Source organism: Ornithorhynchus anatinus, chromosome 11, assembly GCF_004115215.2.
Source record: "Ornithorhynchus anatinus isolate Pmale09 chromosome 11, mOrnAna1.pri.v4, whole genome shotgun sequence".
Taxonomy (NCBI): domain Eukaryota; kingdom Metazoa; phylum Chordata; class Mammalia; order Monotremata; family Ornithorhynchidae; genus Ornithorhynchus; species Ornithorhynchus anatinus.
The window spans coordinates 37,894,090-37,908,949 of NC_041738.1; the positions used below are offsets into that span (position 1 = coordinate 37,894,090).

The 14,860-nt window shown below is 48.4% G+C and overlaps 1 protein-coding gene across 14 annotated transcripts in view; it reads right to left on the reverse strand.

Moving 5' to 3' along the window:
* The window catches only part of ZNF821 (zinc finger protein 821), a 29,794-nt gene extending 24,592 nt beyond the window's left edge, over nucleotides 1-5,202 (reverse strand). For 2 of the 14 annotated variants that reach the window (XM_016228541.3, XM_007672312.4), the window contains exons 1-2: nucleotides 4,438-4,512; nucleotides 3,080-3,140 (exon numbers count right to left, since the gene is read on the reverse strand). Coding sequence is in view for 2 of the 14 variants with exons in the window: in XM_007672292.3 (XP_007670482.1) it covers nucleotides 3,080-3,140; nucleotides 5,185-5,187 (64 nt within the window). In the remaining 12 variants the exon portion in view is untranslated. Of the gene's footprint in view, nucleotides 1-3,065; nucleotides 3,141-3,394; nucleotides 3,523-3,655; nucleotides 3,845-4,015; nucleotides 4,145-4,437; nucleotides 4,513-5,184 lie in introns of those variants that run through there. The other 12 variants (XM_007672292.3, XM_029076230.2, XM_029076222.2 and 9 more) reach the window with 12 other exon arrangements.
* Nucleotides 5,203-14,860: the final 9,658 nt, after the last annotated feature.

Consider the following 14,860-nt stretch of genomic DNA (forward strand, 5'->3'; position numbering starts at 1 on the left):
GTAAACTAGCCGGTAATAAAATACCCTAAAAAGAAGAGGACCCTTGCAATATACTGAACTCCAAGAAGAGGAGTAACCACCTCTCTGGGGCTCTGAGGGCCTGCTTCAAGGCTTACAATCACATATTTTGATCCTTTGCAAAAAGAAGTCACGACCAGAACAGAAAGACAGATTTTGAGGGCGAAATGGCAAGAGATGCAGTTTTCAAGCAGTTTCCCATTTTTTCTGCATGTCAGATACTTTTAACCCCATTAACTTCCGAAAACGACAAATACATCCCAAAACAACCACTACGATCTTAAAAAGCACGTAATCGTTGAGCAGAACGAGTGCTAGAGGCAACCAGAAGAGACTTCTGTGTCTACCTGGAAATGGATAGAGCCAATATCCCTCGGAACCTTTAGAACCAATTCAAAGACTCATCTGTAACGACAAGGCAATAGACAAATCTAACTCAGCTTTGAAATTTCCCATTATCAGGAGTTAACCTGCACTTGTAACAGACTCTCTCAGAGCTTCCTTCGGAGAGATGCCATCAGACTCAAACAACACGCCACGATATCTCAAAAGTCACGTATGCTTTGGATCGGTCTCCTCTGAAAACCGACATCAATATTTGCCTCATTTTTAGAAGACGCTGGATCTGGAGGAAATCTAGAATTTTGCCGAGATCTGTACCGTTAAGACATTTCATCCTGCAAACCAGATCTTGGTAGGATGAAAATGTACAGATGAACCTTACCAGGTTTTCACTTCTGCTCCCCCATCTACCTATAATGATTTGACTTTCCGCCTTTGTACAGGTGTTCTAATTTCTTTCAGGTTGACGCTGCCGAAGCCAAGGCACGGGGTGGGGAAGTGGAGATTAAAGAATGAGGGTGCCCAGAGAATCACTACCATCTAAGTATGTCAGATGTCCACGCTTCTATGGACAGCAGTTCTGCCTTCAAATCAACCGTCCAGAGGCTTCATTCAGATGTCACAAACTGTCTTCAGGGGTTGGGAGATTGGGAGGGGATCGGGGGGAGGAGGGATGAGAGTCAAGGGAGCAGCCACAGCAGGGAGCTATAAGGGCGGTCCTCCAGGACTGGTTGATGGCCCTGGAGTCACAGAAGCAGGCTTGGACTCAATGAATAACGGGAAGAAAATCGAAAAGCTCCACCAGATCCACGAGGGAGCCCTCGCTCGGCCATCACTGGCGCTATTTGCTCTCTCCCTGTCAACAAGCACCCATCCTGGTCAGGTTAAGCAGCCAGTCGGCTGGCGTTCGTCCAGATCATCTCGGGCCAGGCAAAAGGCCAGTGGTAAGACCTACAGAAACTTACACCCCACCAGGATGGCCGAGTGGTTAAGGCGTTGGACTTAAGATCCAATTGGCATATTCAATAGTATTTATTGAGCGCTTACTATGTGCACAGCACTATACTAAGCGCTTGAAATGGACAATTCGGTAACAGATAGAGACAATCCCTGCCCAATGACGGGCTCACAGTCTAAACGGGATCCCGCTTCCTACCCCGTGGAATGATGATAACCGCATTGGTTCGAACCCCACTCCTGGTAGCAATATTTTAGAAGCAGCGAGGCTCAATGGAAAGAGCCCGGGCTTGGGAGTCAGAGGTCATGGGGTCGAATCCCGGCTCTGCCACTTGTCAGCTGTGTGACTGTGGGCAAGTCGCTTCACTGGGCCTCAGCTGCCTCATCTGGAAAATGGGGATGATGCCTGTGAGCCTCACGTGGGACAACCCGATGACCCTGAATCTACCCCAGCGCTGTGAACAGTGCTCTGCACATAGTAAGCGCCCCGGCTCTGCCACTTGTCGGCTGTGTGACTGTGGGCAAGTCACTTCACTTCTCCGTGCCTCAGTTACCTCATCCGTGAAATGGGGATTAACTGTGAGCCTCACGTGGGACAACCCGATGACCCTGAATCTACCCCAGCGTTGTGAACAGTGCTCTGCACACAGTAAGCGCTTAACAAATACCAATATTATTATTATTACAGAAAATTCAGGTAAGAGGCAGATGAGTCAGAGCTGAGCATCACCTGCACGCTTTAGGCTGCAGTGTCCCAGGCGTTTCACAGTCCCCACCTAGTGGCCCAATAGGAGGCTGACCGGATGGCATCGGGGGTCCCCTCCGACCCCCCCAACTATGTTATCACGGAAAAGAGATGAACAAATATTCCCAGATAAAAATCTCCTGGGTCCCCTCACTTGAAACAAACGCATCGAAGGACCCCTCGACCCAGAGAGGGCCCGTGGGTGGTAATAATAATAATAATAATGTTGGTATTTAGGTGCTTACTATGTGCACAGCACTGTTCTGCAGAGCCGGGGTAGACACGGGGTAATGACGTTGTCCCACGTGAGGCTGTCTTCATCCCCATTTTCCAGATGAGGCAACTGAGGCACAGAGAAGTGAAGTGACTGATAACAAATAATGTATCTGTTAAGTGCTTACTAGGTGCCGAGCACGGTTCTAAGCGCTGGGGGAGATACAGGGTCATCAGGTCGTCCCACGTGGGGTTCACACACTTTTAATCCCCATTTTACAGATGAGGGAGCTGAGGCACAGAGAAGCGAAGTGACTTGCCCACAGTCACACAGCTGTCAAGTGGCAGAGCCGGGAATCGAACCCATGACCCACTTCCAAGCCCGGGCTCCTTCAAGTGAGCCCCGCCGCTTCTGGAATATCGCGGCGCCGGGCGCCGCCGGGCCGAGCGGAGATTTCGCGCCGGGCGCAGCGCAGGTCTCGGACTGAGAAAAATCCCATTTTTCAACAGGGTCGTTTCCCTACTCGGATCTGAAACCCTCGCCCGGATGGGAGGATCGGGGTCCTCGCGGGGGGGACTGCCTCCACCACGTTCTCCGGAGGGAACGAAGGAAAAGCGGGAATTTTTGCGCATGTCCCGCCGAAGGCCGGCAGGAAATCGGCCCGTAACGTTCCCACCAAGGGGCCTGAAGAATCTCCCCCGGTTGTGACGCTACGGAGGACCACTCCACCAACCCAGCACACCCCAAACCCGGAGAGGCAACGCCACAGAAACACCACGCCGTACAGACCGTGCATTTCTCACCTCCAGCTCTGCCGCCGTTCCCACGGAGCCGGTCGACTCGTCCGAATCCAGCCGATCTTATCTGCCAAAGAGGAGAAGAAGAAGAAGAAGTCGTCAGCCAGGCACCTCGCTACCGGCCCGTCTTCCCCCCCACCCTCCGGAGACACCGGCCGGCGCGTCGCTCAAGCCAGAGAGGAGGCCGTGGATCTTCCCGCGAAGGGTGGGCCGTGCTCCGGCGGTCTTCCCCAAGGGCCCCCGCACAACGGAGCTTTCCCGGGAATCTAAAACGGGAAGCTCGGCCGGGAGACGTCAACGAGACCGGGGTCTCGGGCCTACCACCCCCAAGGCCCAAATCCGCGTCTTCGTCCTTCGGCCAAAAGGAAGGACCGCTCTCCCGCCCTCATCGGACTCTGGAGGAGGAGAGGCGGGCGAGGAGAGGCGAGGGGTGGAAAACCTTTTCTCCATCATGCATTAAGGCCGGGGGTGGGACAGGGGTGAAGGGGGGGGGATTAAAAAAAGGGGGGAAATGAAGCAATCCCCCCGCGGGTGGGGAAAGGGAAGAGTGGGGGGGGGGGAGGGCCTGCATCTCATTCCCACCCTTGTCCTCCCGCCCCAAGGCTTCGCAGAAGGACAAAAAGGAGCAGATGGGAGGAGGAGGAGGAGGAGGAGGAAGAGGAGGAGGGGAAGGGAGGTGGGCGACGCCAACCCCTTCCCAGCAGACAGACGGACGGGAAGATGGAGGAAAAGGGAGAGAAGGGAGGGGGGATCGGGGCCGCCCCCCAACCTCATCTGGGCCGGCCGGCCGGACAAAAGGGCAGGCCGAGCGGGGGGTGGGGCCCGGCAGGGTCCGCCCTCCTCCTCCTCCTCCTCCACCCCCTCCCCGTTTTTTCCCTTCCCCCCAGCGGGCGGGGGTGCGGAGCGTTGGGCGGAGGGTGGGGGCGGCGTCGGGGTGTTTACCGGGGTCCGGAGGGAGGGAAGGAAGGGCGGGCAGAGGCCCCGGGCCGGGAGGGCCCCGGCTGCGCCCCTGGCTGTCTGTCCGGCTCTCCGGGGGCCTCTGGGGGGGGGGGCGGGGGAGCCCCCCGACCGACCGACGGACGGACGGACGAAAGGACCGACCGACGGACCCAAAGATGGCGGCGCGGGCGGCGGGGGCGCGCCGCTCGTGCACAGGGAGGGCCCGCCCCGGGAGCGCGCGCCGCCGGGGAGCGGGAGGAGCGCACGCGGCCCAGCCCGGCCCGGCCCGGAGCAGAGCACACAGCACAGCGTACAGCACAGCGTACAGCACAGCGTACAGCACAGCGTACAGCACGGGGTACCGCACGCACGGCGTACCGCACAGCCGCACCCCCCACTGCCCTCGCCCGGACCCCGACAACCACCTTCCCCGACAATCAGATGCGGCCGCAAAAACCACAGCCCTTGGCCACAGCCCCACTGCCCTCCTCCTCTCTCCTTCCTCTTCCCTTTCTTCCTCCTCCTTCTCCTTTCTCTTCCTTCCTCCTTCCTCTTCGTTCCTCCTTTTTATCCTTCCTCCTCCTCCCTCTTTCCTTCTCCTCCTTCCTCCTCCTGCCTCCTATTCCTCCTCCCTTTCTTCCTCCTTCCTCCTCCCTCCTTCTTTTCTTCTTCCTCCTCCTCCTTTCTCTTCCTCCCTCCTTCCTCCTCTTCCCTCTTTCTTCTTCCTTTCTTCCTTTTCCTCCACCCTCCTCTTTCCTTTCTTCTTCCTCCTCTTCCCTCCTTCCTTCTCTTCTTTTATCCTCCGCGCTTCTCCTCCTTCCTCCCTTCTCCTTCCTCTTCCTTCCTCCTTCCTCTTCCTTCCTCCCTCTTCCTTCCTCTTCCCTCCTTCCTCTTCCGTCCTCCTCCCTCCTTCCTTCTTCTCCTCCTTTCTCCTCCCACTCCCACCTCCTTCCTCTTCCTCCTCCCTCCTTCCTTCTCCTCCCTCCTTCCTTCTCCTCCCTCCTTCCTTCTTTCTCCTCCTTTTTCCTCCTCCCTCCTCTTTCTTCCTCCTCCTTCCTCCTCCACCCTCCTCCTTCCTCCTCCCTCCTTCCTCTTCCTCCTCCCTTCTCCTCCTTTTCCCTCCTCCTCTCACCACCCCACCTCAGCTTGGCCTCTTCTTCCCCAAAACTCACCATCCCGCCTCAGCTGTGAGGGTGCTGGGGGTGGGAGCAGGAAGGCGGGTACGGCTCTTCAGAGGAAACCCTGCAGGGAATTGAGATGGAGAACCAGTATTTAAATAATGTGGTCGTTCAGCTGGAGAGAAAATCACACCCGAACTCTAATCTGCTTCATGGCCATAGCTATGAGAAGAGCCCAGTATTTAAATAATGTGGTTGTTCACCTGGAGAGAAAATCCTGCCTGAACTCTAATCCACTTCATGCTCCAAGAGGATGCTAAAGAACGATCCCCTGCTTTCCACCAGTGAATCATCATCATCATCATCATGGTATCTGTTAAGTGCTTATTATAAGCCAGGCACTGATCTAAGCCCTAGGATCACTAGTCCGTACCATTAGATCATAGAGAAGCAGCATGGCTCAGTGGAAAGAGCCTGGGCTTCGGAGTCAGAGGTCAGGGGTTCAAATCCCGGCTCTGCCACTTGTCAGCTGTGTGACTGTGGGCAAGTCACTTCACTTCTCTGTGCCTCAGTGACCTCATCTGTAAAATGGGGATTAACTGTGAGCCTCACGTGGGACGACCTGATGACCCTGTATCTCCCCCAGCGCTTAGAACAGTGCTCTGCCCATAGTAAGCGCTTAACAAATACCAATATTATTATCATCAGTGGTATTTATTGAGCACTTAAGTACACGTGGGGAACCGTACTAACCACTTGGGAGAGAATAATAATAATAATCATGGCGCTTACTATAGGCCAGGCACTGTTCTAAGCGCTGGGGTGGATACAAGCAAATTGGGTTGGACACAGTCCCTCTCCCACGAGGCTCACAGTTTCAATCCCCATTTTGCAGATGAGGGAACTGAGGCCCAGAGGTGTGACTTGCTCAAGGTCACCCAGCAGACAAGTGGTGGAGCTGGGACTTGAACCCATGACCTTCCGACTCCCAGGCCCCATGCTGTAGCCTCTACGCCATGTGCCAATACACTAGTCGACAGACACAGTCGGCGCCCATCACGAGCTTATCATTATGGCATTAGAAAAGGCTCTTATTGGTTAAACCATTCCACAAGGTGAGTCTGTTACTTTAGAAAATAACCTTGTCTTGGGTTTTCACCACCAAACATACCCCCCTCCCCCATCCCCTCTAAAGAATATTTTACACACTCACCCCAAATTTCAGTCAATAAACTGAAAGTTGTCTGCTGAAATCAGATGTCTGGATCTCATGGTTCACATTTTATAGTGCAAACCTTGAAAACAAGATCATCTTCACCCACCCCAATTCCTGATTCTTTGCTCTTTTTTAGGTATTCATTCGTGTATGCAATTGTATTTACTGAGTGCTTACTATGTACAAAGCCCTGTTCTAAGCGCTTGAGAGTGTACAATATAACGATAAACAGATATGTTCCCTGCCCACAAGGAGCTTACAGTCTAGAGTCCAGCCTTGGGAGTCAGAGGTCCTGGGTTCTAATCCCGTCTCTGCCACTTGTCAGCTGTGTGACTTGGGGCAAGTCACTTAACTTCTCTATGTCTCAGCGACCTCATCTGTAAAATGGGGACGTTGTAAGCCCCACGTGGGACAACCTGATTACCTTGTATCTACCCCAGCACTTAGAACAGTGCTTGGCACATAGTAAGTGCTTAACAAATGCCGTCATTATTATTATTAGTGATAGATGATATATTTAGTTATCAGTCAACGAATGATATTTATTGAGAGTTATTGTGAGCAGACCACTGCACTGAGCAATTGGGATAGCACTAATCCAGCCTCTGCCACTTGTCTGCTGGGTGACCTTGGGCAAGTCACTTAACTTCTTTGTACCTCAGTTACCTCATCTGTAAAATGGGGATAAAAATGTGAGCCCCACATGGGACAATCTGATTACCCTCTATCTACCCCAGTGCTTAGAACAGCGTTGGCAGATAGTAAGTGCTTAAATACCATTATTATTGAGAAGTTTATAGTAAGGATCTTATAATCTAGTGGTAAATACAGAAAATCTAGATAGAAAAGGTGTAACACTAAGATTCTAGGCAAGAAAATAATCTCAGCCAAAGCTTTTCTCCCAATTTTCCTCTGGATTAAAAACTTTCCAATATATTCTCAGCCCAAGATAATGCTGAAAGCATATTTCCAGGTAAGGATTAGAACAGAAAATAAACATACTTTTCCCATTTAGCAGTTTTGCTCAGGGGTTACAAACACGGCTTCATTGTAAAAACTTTTTTTTGTCAGGAAGATGATGATTTAATGAGGAAAAAAAGCTGAGAGGAAGCGTCTGCTTCTTATCTTCGATTCACTTCTAAATCACTTGCTTGACCTCCCTAAAGAAACCAGAACGTGGAAGTTTCCTAACAGTCCATGGATTCTCTTTCTCCACTCTTATTCAGACCTGAAAGGGGATTGGAAAATGCACTTGTCATCGCAATAATTTGGGAGGGGGCTGAAAGTCCTTGTTTTATGCTATGATGGGGTAGATTTTTAACTGAGCGAAGCTTCTGCGTAGGCCCGTGACCCGTCATAAGGAACAGTTCTGCTGCTTCACAGCTGACTTTTCCTTCTGCTCCCAAAGATTTATCTGGGCAAGCACAGTACTACGGAGTTTGGTAAATCCAGAAGAGCACCTATCACCACATCACTGAAATGTCAGGACAAGCAGAAGAGTCCACATTCAGGGAGGTCAGATAAGTTAAAACCATGTCCCTCCCCACTCACCATGTACCCTCCTCCCTTCCAAAAAACAGAAAGGGAAGTCTGGGGATAGGACTGAATTTACGGAGTGTTGGGTTCCCAAGGACAGGACTTGGGAGAAGCAGCATGGTCTAATGTATAGACCATGGGCCCGAGGGTCAGAAGGACGTGGTTTTAATCCCCACTCTGCCACTTGTCTGCTCTGTGACCTTGGGAAAATCGCTTAACATCTCTGTGCCTCGGTTACCTCATCTGTAAAATGAGGATTAAGAACATGAGCCCCGTGTGGGGCCGGATTAGGTCCAACCTGATTGGTTTGTATTTACCCCAGTGCTTAGGGCAGTGCCTGACACAAAGAAAGCACTTAATAAATAGCATTAAAATATAGTTTGGTTTTTTTAAAGGAAAGAGTAATAGAACTCCACTTTGATCATCCCCACTGGGTTGGCCACTTCCTTTCTGCTTCTCCTCTATTATTAGCACCAGCTAGGGGAGTTAGGATCTCGGTAGTTTAGAAACTTGCTTGGCACACAGAGGGCACTTAGAAATACTGTTGGTTAGAAGAATGATGAAGTCTTTTACTCAAAGAGTTTAGGAATAGAGGATGAAGAAAAAAATCATGAGAGGAACACCTCCCCAGAGTGGGTCAGCCATAAAACTAACTATACTTTCTCCTCCTCCCTCTCCTCCTCATCATAATCCTTTTTTGAACCTATATTTCGTAGCCTGGACTAGTCTAACTGCTATGGGCAATTACATATCTATGCATAATGCTTCTTTTCACGCTTGAAGACCAAAAAGAAGTACCGTTTAACCTCTCTTGGTTTGCTTTGGATTAAGACCACTCTTCTCACTGGTTCTGCAGCCTTTCTGCGGAGTACATCCTCGTCAGTCCTCTTGCTTCTCCGGCAACTGTCAGTGGGAGGCCTGGGCCTCTCGTTAAGACTGGGGGACCACCCGAGAAGTCCAGATCATTACAGAAGACTTGCTCTACTGAACTACAGGTCGTGCTCCATCTTTGCATTTGAACAGATGAATCTCCTCAGGAGCCAGGCAGATCACCCTTCAGTTCCCCTGTTCTCAGGTATCTTTGGTCATGGGTGGGTCAAAGCGTTGGCAGGCAAGTCTGGGCCTGCAAACTCACATTAGGAGGTACTTCTGGCCTCTTTGTTGTTCTGTAATGTTGCTTTATGGATGGCTGTGTAGGCAGTGGTCTCGGAGCTTGCTGTCAAGAAGCTGTTAGGGTTGTGGCCTAACTCCTGATCCCTTTAGAGGGAAAACTCCAGGAACTGATCGCTGTGTCGGATTGACTTCTTGTCTTGGCTCTAGCCGTGGTTATATTGTCCTTGGCAGCCCTTCATCATGGCATACCCAATTTCGAGAGACTTCTCCTCCCTCTCCTGTCACAGACTGTTCATAATAAAGTATTGTTTGCTAAATTAAAGGATAGTTTGTGCTTCCTTGGGAGGACACAGGCGGCAGAGTTGCAGAGATGGCAGGGACAGGCAGTGTATCCATTCCCAAGCAATGCCTTCGGGGGGTGCAAGATGGGGAAGTGTATTAAACTGCTTTGATTAAATAAGGTAACCTCATTACCTTGCCCAAACCTGTGGTTTCCTTTGGCACTGAAACAGGGAGCAGGATATGGTAAGAAGATGCAAAGGCGGGGCGGGGAGGGGAGAAAGGGGGTGAGGACAGCTGAAAAGTGGCGGGTGGACAAGTTGGACAGGCTGGGGAATAATAAGAAGTTACTATGGTAAAGGGGTGCTCAAAGCCTGTGCTACTCTGTGCCAATTAGGTACAAAGCAGACTCTAGAATGGGACTAGTGATACGGGGCTTCAGAAATAATAATTTTTTTTGTTAGGGGCTCTTCTTGCAAACATTGAACTGGGGCTGAGTCCGAGACATGGCCCAAGCAGAGGAAGGAGATAAAGTATTTTTACCTCGAAAAATCTTCCAAAGATACCATTATCACAAGCAGATAGGGCCACTTGCCTTCAGACCAGGTTTTTTGGTTTGTTGTTTTTTTTAACCTCTGTTCAGAAATCCCGTTTCTCCACATACAAAACCTTTCTGTGGTTTGGGTTTAAAATTGAGTTAACAGTGAATAATGCCTAGACTTCTGTTTTTCTCCTTTTCCTTCAGGCTTTGCTCTCCTGCTTACTCCAAGCACTCAGTTCCTAGCTCATGATTTAATTATTTCTTATAACAACAACTGAAGTCTTCTTTTCTCTCCCTTTGACACTTTTACTTCTCTTTCAGAACACCTGTAACTATGTGTTGATGCCGTGCTATAACACCGTACCTAAATACGCGGTTGCCTTGGTAATGGCCCGGGTCTTCAATGCCCACCTAAATAGGTTCTGAATGTAAAAAAGCCTTGGCACGCACTTCAAAATGTGTTGCACTCTTTTCCGCCTTCTTACTTGTTGCTCTCTGTGTCCCAGGAAATAAGACTGGCAGGGACAAGAGAATGTAAGTAGTGCTTTACAGATGACTGTCAATATAATCAATTCCTTTGTGCCCATTTTAGATCCCGAAGTCTCTCAACCAAGGGTTTAAAGCACTTTATCTCCTTGCCCCCTCCTACCCCACCTCGCTACTCTCCTACTACACCCCAGCTCACACACTTTGCTCCTCTAATGCTAACCTTCTCACTGTACCTCGATCAATCTTGCCGCCAACCTCTCGCCCAAATCCTACTGCTGGCCTGGAACACCCTCCCTCCTCCTGTCAGGCAGGTAATTGCTCTACCCCACTTCAAAACCTTATTGAAGGCACATCTCCTCCAAGAAGCCTTCCCCGACTAAACCCTCCTCTCCTCTCCTCTCACCCCCTTTTGTGCCTCTCTTACTTGCTCCTTTATTCATCTTCCCTCCCATTTCCATGGCACATTTGGAGATATATATATGCACAATTTATTTATATTATTATTATGGTATTTGTTAAGCGCTTATTCTGCGTCAGGCACTGTTCTAAGCACTGGGGCGGATACAAACGAATCAGATCAGAAACAGTCCCTGTCCCACATGGGGCTCACAGTCTCAATCCCCAAGTTGCAGATGAGGTAACTGTAGGACAGAGAAGTGAAGCGACTTGCCTGAGGTCACACAGCAGACAAGTGGAGGACCTGGGATTAGAACCCATGACCATCTGATTCCCAGGCCTGCACTCTATCCACTGCATCATACTGTTTAATGTGTCTCCCCCTCTAGACTGTGAGGTCACTGTGGGCAGCAATATGACTGTCTGTTGTTATATGGTAGTCTCCCAAGTGCTTAATACAGTGCTCTGCACACAGTTAAGTGCTCAATAAATACAACTGAATGAAAGTGTTTTACAGGAAATCCCATCATCATCAGTTATCCTGTTCATCTGTCAGTTGTGGCCTCCCCTTGAGAAATTTTTTTATTAACTCACACTTATACCCACAATAAATTATAGCTAATATATATTGCAAGTGGTGGTTACAGGAAAGAGAGCCCTCATAGAGCTTGAATTCAAAAGGAGATAAGATGAATGTACAACTCAATGGGGGAGGGATGATTATCAGTTTTAAATATTAATTCATGTAAAAGTTTGAATTTCAAAAGTCCAAAAATTTTAGGTTTTATTTTAGCTTTAATTTCAATGATACTCAACATCGGCATGGAAATTATTCCTTTGGTCCTTCTAGTCCTTTACAGTGCTTGCAAATGATGTAAATTGGCTAAATGGAGAGTTAACACCACAGCTACCTGCTAGCATATGAAGAAGTGTTATGCAACTATTCTTGCTTAATTTAGGGTTTAGCTGAAACTTAACAATACCTAAATCTTGGTCTCGAGTTGAGGTCTCCATATTGTATTGGAGGGATGACACTCAGAGAGGTTGGCAGAAACTTATTATTTGGGGCAGTTACAAAGGAAACTCCAGAACCTTTCCAAGAAAATATATTTCTGATATATTTTTCAATCACCAAAACTTTAAGTATCAAATTTCAGGAAGATTTCTTAGCGAAGATGGGTTTGAGCCAAACTGAAAAAGAAGGTAAAGACACTGCTTGGTAGATGTGGAAAGGAAGAAGACAAGAGAGAAGGACATGAAATTGGGAGTTGAAGAAGCAAAGTTGAGAGGTTAGCACTGTCTTAGAAATATCCACTTTGCCTTTTCAAATTAAATCTAAATGCCCCAAATTCTCCTTAGAATGCTACCCACTTGACTTTTGCCTTAAATTCTCTCCGGTAGACTCTTTTTTCATTTCCTGACTTCTTCTTTTGTCCAACATCATCTACTCTTTAAGGCCTCCTCTGTAATCAAATTTCTCTTGCATCATGGAACTTTGCTACAGTGATCTCCTTCCAATGTTAGCTCACCATCTCCATGCATATAAATTGTTCACATTCAACCAGTCTGGTTCATAGTTTATATAACTTTTGAATATGATAATGATGGTATTTCTTAAGAACTATGTGACTGCCAGGCACTGTGCTAAACCTGGAGTGCATACGAGATGATCAAGGCTGCATTCATTTCCCCTATTTTATAAAAATGTGTGCATGAAGTGTACACTTATAGATGCAGATTTGTTATTTGTCTTAACTGTGCATTAAAGGCTCTTGTGAGAATTACGAGTCACCCAGATTTTGTAGTGCAAATGTTCAAAGAAATATGGTTCTGGCTTTTTTAAAAAATTCCCTAAGATGTATTTAGAAAGCTGTATTTTGAATTGAATCAATTGAAGGTGGACATATGGCCAACCATGGCTCCAGGGAGGAGTCCAGGGAGCCATGAAGATCAAGCTAGAGGAAGAGTTTGGTGTCATTATGAAGATGGTGAATACAGTTCCTACAGAAGCACTGCTCAAAAGTTGAATAGGAACGTCATAGGGAGGTGGTCGACGGGCAGTGAGCCGACAGAGTGGGGTGAAGAATCAAGTGCTTAAAGGGTACAGATCCAAGTGCATAGGCAATGCAGAAGGGAGAGGGAATGGGGGAAATGGGGAGTTGGGGAAGACCTCTTGAAGGAGATGTGATTTTAAAAAGTCTTTGAAAGTGGAGAGAATTAAGCGCTCGATAAATACTACTGAATGAATGGTGGTCTGCCATTAATGGAGGGGGGAGGAGTTCCAGGCCAGAGGGAGGATGTGAGCAAGGGGTTGACGGCGAGATGGATCAGAATCTGTTACAGTGAGTATAGTAAGCACTTGATAAATAAAATTGATTAACATAGTAAACGCTTAACAACCACTGTTATTATTACAAGGAAATCCTTTACATTACAAACAAAATATAGCAGATTTTATTCAGAGAAAGGGAGACGGCTTGGTGTTATTTTTATTTGTCATTATGGCCACACTGTTGTCTTTTGCAACTTGTACCCGTCCCATCGCTTTAGTATAGTGCTTGACATATAGTAAGTGCTTAAGTGAAAACATTTATTTTTTAAAAAGGAATTGGAGAAAGGCTCTTGGAAGATGTAATTTTGAGAATCAGCGGGGCTCAGTGGAAAGAGCACGGGCTGGGGAGTCAGAGGTCATGGGTTCAAATTCCAGCTCAGCCCCTTGTCAGCTGTGTGACTTTGGGCAAGTCACTTAACTTCTCTGTGCCTCAGTTACCTCATCTGTAAAATGGGCATTAAGACTCTGAGCCCCACGTGGGACAACCTGAGCACCTTGTATACTCCCCACGGTTTAGAACAGTGCTTTGCACATAGTAAGTGCTTAACAAATGCCATCATTATTATTATTATTATTGTTAAGTACCTAGATTTCAGAATGGCCAGTCTTAGTATAACCTTTCGTATAACCTACACAACAAAGAAACGTTGCTACCCCAGAACCTGGGGCAAGGGGAATCTTAGGGTGAGAAGCGATAATAATAATGTTGGTATTTGTTAAGCGCTTACTATGTGCAGAGCACTGTTCTAAGCGCTGGGGTAGACACAGGGGAATCAGGTTGTCCCACGTGGGGCTCACATTCTTAATCCCCATTTTACAGATGAGGTAACTGAGGCACAGGGAAGTGAAGTGACTTGCCCACAGTCACACAGCTGACAAGTGGCAGAGACGGGATTCGAACCCATGACCTCTGACTCCAAAACCCGTGCTCATAAAAAGCGGGATATAATGAAAAGCAAATTGATCGAGGAGGAGGCTGACAAGGGAGCAGAAACTGTAGGGAGGTAAACCCGAAGGGATGAGGAACATTTGAAAGAAGTGGATGTAGAAGAATGGATGGAATAATAGTAGTGATGATGGTATTTGTTAAGCGCTTACTATGTGCCAAGCACTGTTCCAAGACCTGGGGTAAGGAAATCAGGGTGTCCCACTTGGGGCTCAAAGTCTTAATACCCATTTTACAGATGAGGTAACTGAGGTCACTGTGCATATTTGTATATATTATTACCCTATTTATTTTGTTAAGGAGATGTCTGTATCTATGATTCTATTTATCTTGATGATATTTACGTCAGACTACTTGTTTTGCTTTGTTCTGTGTTGTTTTGCTGTCTCCCCCGTTTAGGCCGTGAGCCTGTTAGTGGGCAGGGATGGTCTCTAGGTGTGGCCGAATTGTCCATTCTGAGCGCTTAGTACAGGGCCCTGCACAAAGTAAGTGCTCAATAAATAGGACTGAATGAATGAATGCAGTGATTTGCCCCAAGTCACCCAGCTGACAGGAGTTGGGTCAGGATTAGAACCCACGACCTCTGACTCTCAAGCCCGGACTCTTTCCACGGAGCCACTCTGCCCGTCCTTTTATTTCTTCTCATTAACAGAAAGCAAAAGGGGAGGAGAAGGAGAGGAAAGACCCCGTTCGGCGGGACCTCGATGAGAGATGAACCATGAGGAGGAGCCTCATGCTAAAGAGGTCAGAGGAGCGTGACACAAGGGCGTGCTGCGGCTCTCTTTCTCCTCAGAGAGAAGAAGCTTCCGCTGTGAGAAGTAGTCCCGCCTGTCGCTCAGAATCAAAGGGAAGGGGGCGGTCGGCTCCCGCGGATCCCTCCGC